This window comes from Sarcophilus harrisii, chromosome 3 (genome assembly GCF_902635505.1).
Source record: "Sarcophilus harrisii chromosome 3, mSarHar1.11, whole genome shotgun sequence".
Taxonomy (NCBI): domain Eukaryota; kingdom Metazoa; phylum Chordata; class Mammalia; order Dasyuromorphia; family Dasyuridae; genus Sarcophilus; species Sarcophilus harrisii.
Window position 1 is genome coordinate 530,922,725 of NC_045428.1, and position 6,225 is coordinate 530,928,949.

Here is a 6,225-nt window from a genome sequence, read left to right on the forward strand (position 1 = left end):
GTCCAGGTCCCCACTTCACCTGTCTGCCTGTCTTGTCTCTTTCAGGCAAAGCACTGAGGGACCAGGATTTGTGAGCATCTTCTGCCCATATCTTCCATGACAACTCCCTATTCTTCCTAGGGGCCCACTGCTGGGCCTCAGCCCACTGTCCTCCAGTGCCTTCTTTCAGTGCTCCGGTGTGGGGAGACTTCTCAACTCCCCAAAGACACTGATACCTGCCTCCTGCTCCCCCCCTGCCTGGAGTCCCATCCAGCACACCTTCCCAGGGAGGCAAATGGGGAGCTGGAGGCTGCCTTGTGGGAGCTGGGGCCTGGCTGATTCCTAGCCAGATCAACCCACACCTGTTCCCCTATTTACTTTGAAGCACAGTAATCCCCTTAGCTCTCCAGCAGAGAATGAAAGATCCAGTCAAACTGAGACTGTAGAGATGGCCAACCCTCCTTTCCTCCTTCCCTCAGTCTCTCTAGCTACAGCCTTTGGAAAGTCCCCTCGGTCACAGAAGGGGACCACCCTGGGCCCTGGGCCTCCCAGGAGCTCCATCTCTAGGGATGGTTCCTGTTCCAAGGGCTATGGCTGCTCCAGGGGCTGACACTGAAGAAGCCAAGTTCCCAAGATTGCTTGGGGAAGAGAGAGTCTGAGTCTCTGCTACCTACTCCAGCTGCCTGGGCTCTTCTGCCTTTCTCCCCAAAGGGGGCCTCCCCCCAAACCCCATCACCATCCTCCTCATCTAATGACTTAAGCTTCAGCAGCCCCTGCCACCTCTAAGCCTCTTTTCTGCCTCTCTGTGCTTAACTATCTCGAGGAGGCATTTGCCAGCAAAGGACCCCGAGACCCTCCTCCCACCCGAGCCCCAGCCAATGGAACCTGTTGTAAGGGGAAGCTGGGGAAGCAGACTGGATGGCTATGTCCCCTTTCCCATCTTCTTCCCCTGAGGTTCAGGGGGTGGTCAGAGGTACCCATCTTGACACTTCCCTCTTTTGGGTACTAACTGCTCCCCTGCTCCTTAAACATTTTTGGAGAGACAAGGAATAGGGAGAGTATATTGGGACCTAGAGGGGAGGGAAGGGGAAGGCCATAGGTCATCTGTTCGAATTTTTTAAATGTTATTACTTGTAAATAAAGTCTTATTTTTCTCCCTGAGGGCTGGGCTGGCTTTGAGGGAGAAGCGGGGAGTGGGAGGAAAGGGCCTAACTATTTGTTCTTAAAATTGCCACCCTTCCCCTGCACTGGCTGCCCCCCCCCCCCCCAACCCTTGCTTGTCCTGGTGTTTGCCAAAGTCATACAAGGTCACCAGACTGCTCTCCCCCAAAAGGAGGAGCTGTGAGGACCTGGAGGTCTCCTTTATTTCCAGGGGTTGCCCCATCTGTCCTTGAGATCCTGCTCGTCCTCTTCTGAAGACTGGTTCCCCATTTCCTGGCTTCCTTTGCCCATCTTTTCTCAGTCCCCTAGGACTCTCTTACTCGGGTTTTTAAAGGGTCTGGTGAAATATTTGGATTTCGAGGTAGTTTCTGGGGCTCAGTCATGACTCTTCCTTTTTGTCATGTGACTAGTGAAAACACCTGTGCCTGTTTGCCCATGTTAACAAGGAATGAACACTCTCTTCAGGAGCACCCCAAACCCTCTGGTGCTCCTCCCCATACCCAGCCAGCCCAGGGGGGCTCAGAGACCACCCTTTACCCTTGCCTGGGGCCCTTTTAGGCCCAAGAATGAGACGAGATATGGGATTAACATTTTATTGGGAGACTTCCTCTCCCCATGTGCTGCCTCCGCTGGTCAGGCCTGGTCTGATTTTCTTGGAGCTGCTGGCTGGGCTTCTTTCCCAGGTCCACAAGTAGTTGCGGGGGTTCTGCCATCTGGCTCCTGAAGGGAAATAGCTGTGTTGAGGCAGGGAAGTCTAGGATGACCAGGGACTGGACCCCTCTCTCGCTAGACCTCTCCCCAGATGTGGAGTCTGGTCTTTGCAAGGTTACAATGGTGAGTCTGGGATGCCAGACTTGGGGGGCCCCCTTTGTGCCTGTGAAATGATGTGGCCCTGGGTATCTAGGCACCTACGCCCAGCATGTGGGTAAATGCTGATGTCATGACTCGTCCAGATCTCCCCCCATGGGTCTGCAAGTCACGGTCTAAAGCTGGGCTCTCCCAGCTCCCCCTCAGACCCCTCGCTGGGCATCCATCCAGGCTGTCGCCTCACCCAGAGCTGGGCCAGGAGCACAGCACGCTGCAAGACCTGGACAGGGTCCACCAGAACACAGGAGAACTGGGTGTTTTGCAGGTCAGGGCTCAGCTCCTCTAGCACCAGGTCTCGTTGGAGCAAGGTCACTCCGCTGTGCCGCAGCCTCCTGTGCGGTGCATGGGCAGGTTAGGGGGTGCGCAGCCAGCCCAGCCTCCCTCTCCTCCCCAGCTTCCCTCTCCCCGTTACCGAGTCTTGGCCTCCCATAGTTTGCCCGGCAGATTTTCTATGAAGGTATCATTGCCCAGCCAGTACAGGAAGCTGGAGTGGGCAAATCGGCTACAGCCTTTGCAGGACAGGGTCAGCGTCTCATCTATGGGGAATGAGGTGCTCTTGGTCCCAGGGCCAGCCCTGGCTCCATCCTCCTCCCCTTCCCCCCAAGCTCAGCCTCAGAGCTCAATAAAAGGTCAGGCCTGGCCCTCAGTGTCCCTTCTCACCCTCCTCTACTTGCAGATGAGGAAGCTGTCCTGTATTGGGGAAAGGCCCTCCCAGGAGGAGGGTGGACCCCGAGGCTTCTCGGCCACTCCTCATGGTTGGCTGCTTACCTGTCAGCCCTGGAACCACCGTGGTCTCTAGTGGCCCGAGAACCAGTGGCAAGGCCCAGTTTTCATCCTGACCTTCTGCCTACTCTGAGCCAAGGATTACTTCCTGCAGCTGGGTCCCCTTACTGGGCCACAGTGGGAAAGAGGGCTGGTCTTGGGGGTCGGTGGCAAAGCCTGGATTGGTGTCCTGCCCCAGAGGCAGACTAGCTGTGGGGCGACCACCTGAGGAATCTGGCCCCAGTAAAGTGGGGGCGAGGTGCTCCCCTTTGGGGCAGTTGTGAGCATTCGGCAAACTCCACTGCAGTTACCGCATCCTTCTCTTGACTCCTCCATTGGTTATGTTCTCCAACGCTAGGCTTGGGTGGTGAGACTAACCAAGGTGAGGCCATCAGGGCTTTGTTCCAGGGCTCAGGGACTAGTCTGCTTGGGGAGCCTATTTCTTCCACTGTCTCCTCCCCATATCTGGGACTGGTGCTCATGGCTCTCTGCAGACTCCATGCCGGGCCCCAGGGGCTGCCGCCTCATCTGTCTGAAGCACCCTTACTCTGCCCAACTTCCTCCATGGCCCGAGAGCCACAGAACGCCCTCCCCCCTGCAGGCAAGGGTAGAACCCCAGGCCCATCACCTCAGGGGAACGGCTGCTTGGCTGCCTCTGCCCGGCTCCCTTTTTTGGTCTCCCAGAGAGCTTTGTGTTCCAAGGCCCGAGGCGTTTCCTCTCTACCCCCTCGCCCTTCTATTTGCCCCAGGGACCCAGACGCTGCATCCCGGCCCTTCTCCCCCCTCAACTACTGCTCTCCCACTGAGGAAGTGGGTGAATGACAGTGGCTCATTTGGGGTTGGTGGCTCCGGGAAAGAGAAAGAGGGGTCAGCGCCTGCTCCTTAAAACATCACAGCGAGAAGCCCTTCGAGAGCGTCACATCCGCGGGAAACGGGCACTCGGCCGTGAGGCTTGCCCAGAGTGGGCAGCAGGGACCCCTGAGCCAGGGGGCCTTTCCTCCCTCGGGGCAGCTCCTGCTCGCGCGCTCCCCCCGGCCCGGCCGCCCTCCCCCCTTTCTCCGGGTTTAGCTTCTCCGTCCCCGGCCCCTCCTCACTCATGGACATCTCGGTCCTTGTCAGCGTCACATCCAGGGCGTTCTCCGGGCACGCGGGCGCTGTGGGCAAGAGCGGCTCATAGGATGGGTCCGTGTGTGCGCGCGCGTGTCGGCGGGCGGAGACACAGTATCATGTCTATAGGGCGGTGTGGTGTGACTCTGGGGTAACCCCCCCCCCGGGGAGCACCCCCCCCACTCCGCAGCAGAACCCACGGGGAGGGCAGGGAGGCGCCCCGTTCTCCGCTCACCCGGGTCCTGGGCAAGCGCCGAGCCCAGTGTCAGAGCCAGCAGCGTGGGGAGGATGCGCGCGCCGGGCCGGACTGCGAGGCCTGAGGAAGGGAGAGAGGGGGTGGGAGCTGGGGGTGGTTCTTGCCCTGGTTCCCGCGCTCTCACCGGGCAGGGAGCAGGAAAAGCGCTCTGAGGCCCCGGGGAGCCGGGCTGAGCCCCCAGCGCCCTCCCTCCCTCCCGGCCCCCCGGGCCGCTCCCCGCGGGCTGCATCCCCACCTCTGGCCCCGGGCTTCCTGCCGTCCATGGCGCCGGCGCCGTCTGTGCAGCGGGTCCGGCCCGGCCGGACCCGCTTATATTGTGCCGCCGCTTCCCTCCCACCGCAGGCCCCTGTGATCCCCGCGGGCGCGAGGTGGGAGGGGCAGATCGTCCTGTGATCTGTGCTTCTTCCCCCGACCCCTCTCACCTTCCCGATCTTCCTGCATTTTCCTTCCCTCCTGGAACTCGGCATCCCCGGGCGCGGCTCCAGGGACCTCTCGATTTCTTGCCGCTCCATCCCCTGCTCGGAACGCTCTCCCTGCCTCTGGTGCCCGCCTTCCTCGGGCCGCCCGTCCCTTGTCCCCATCCCCAAGCCGGCGCCCGGCCCGCCCGCTGGGACTGACTGACCCCGTATTGATCTTGTTTGCTACTTTACAGTCGGTTTCATAATTGGGCTCCCTCAGGGCAGAAACTATGTATCTGCCTATCTTTGTGTCCCAGAACTTAGCCCTTCCTTACATTTATTTATTGAACGCCTGCTCTGTGACGGATTGTGCAGCAGCTTCTCCGGGATCACGGAACTGAAGAGCTGGAAAACGTCTCGAGCACCAGCTCGGCCGATTCCTCCCAAGAATAATTCCCTTTACAACATCCCTGACAAGGGGCTCTCTGTCCTCCCCTTGAAAAGTAATGGGACACTTACTACTTCTATTCTGAGACTTTCTACTTGTTCAGAAATTTTCTCTTGTTATCTTTAGCCAAAAACCTTCCTCTTTGCAGCTTCCCAGTGATTATTACTAGCTTTGCCCCGTGGTTCACTAGAACGTTGCTAATCCCTTTTCTTCACGACAACAAAGATCCTCAAAATCTAGTTGGGGAGATGGGATTTCCTCCGGTGAGTTTAATGACGGTAAAAGAGAGAGATCGCAAGCTAGCTTATGAGCCACGTGAGTGAGAAGAGACTACAAGAACCCGACGAGTTCTGAAAAGTGAGATGACTTTAGCGGGTGGGTTGGAAAGATTTCTTGGAGGACCTGGAAATCGGCTTTGGACAAACAGTGAGATTGGGAAAGGAAGTAGAAGGAAGAGACTGGAATGTGTCTGTAAGCCATGATTAGGAAACCAAGAAGGTCAAGGACTTCATTTCCCCGAAGGGCATTTCCTAACATTACTGTCACCAATGATGGTGTGTTAACTCAGTCACTGGAGAAAAATTTCCCTTTTTAAAACATAGGTAATAAATATGCTACAACCTGTTTTCATTCACACTGTATTTCTCCATCTTCAAATGTGACTCTAAAGATCTTCCTGCTCCAAAATTCCCAGACCCGGGTGCGCCACAAGATCGACATTTAGAGTACTTCCCATTTATAACTCGGCAACTCCTGAGTCGTCCCTCAATCTCCACAGCGGGGGTTGTGTGACAATAGATGAGTGAGCCAGGGAGAGCCTGTCCATTTAATAACCTAGAGAAGAATTAAGGAGAAATGCTTTATTTGAGTAAGTTTCTTTGGGACGCTGCTAACTATCCCTTGGACTTTTAAGTGAGAGAAGAAAGGGATTTATTTATTTCCCTTTCTCCTCTCCAGCAGCAAAACGGGCCACATCTTGAGCTCCTGGCAGTGAGGATATTTTCTTGCCAGATCCTTGATTGTCAGTACATGCTTATGAGTTTTATATTTTAAATATTAATTCTGTAGTAGAGGAAATAAATTGCTTTCATAGCTAATGTCTCATTTGTATATTGAGAACCTTTCTTAGAAGGGTTATTAATGGGAGGAATTAGTCCTTGACCAGCCGATCTTTCCATTCAGCACGGAATCACAGATAATGAGATGGTCAGCCTTTAAGTAAGGGCAGCTAGTTAGTGCAGTGGATA

At 56.1% G+C, this 6,225-nt stretch overlaps 2 protein-coding genes across 7 annotated transcripts in view; one reads left to right on the top strand and one right to left on the bottom strand.

Moving 5' to 3' along the window:
• The window catches only part of NUMA1 (nuclear mitotic apparatus protein 1), an 81,485-nt gene extending 80,345 nt beyond the window's left edge, over positions 1-1,140 (top strand). For all 6 annotated transcript variants that reach the window (XM_031962012.1, XM_031962013.1, XM_031962017.1 and 3 more), the window contains one exon: positions 46-1,140. In XM_031962012.1, the coding sequence (XP_031817872.1) occupies positions 46-57 (12 nt within the window). In that variant the 3' untranslated portion in view covers positions 58-1,140. The remainder of the gene's footprint in view (positions 1-45) is intronic.
• A 579-nt stretch (positions 1,141-1,719) lies between these two features.
• IL18BP (interleukin 18 binding protein) lies at positions 1,720-4,539 on the bottom strand. Its single transcript, XM_031962022.1, has 6 exons — positions 4,368-4,539; positions 4,112-4,192; positions 3,864-3,923; positions 2,420-2,543; positions 2,192-2,339; positions 1,720-1,860 (listed from the first exon to the last, which is right to left on the bottom strand). The coding sequence occupies exons 1-6, from the start codon at positions 4,393-4,395 to the stop codon at positions 1,774-1,776; spliced, it is 528 nt and encodes a 175-aa protein (XP_031817882.1). The 5' UTR covers positions 4,396-4,539; the 3' UTR covers positions 1,720-1,773.
• Between the last annotated feature and the right edge of the window lie 1,686 nt (positions 4,540-6,225).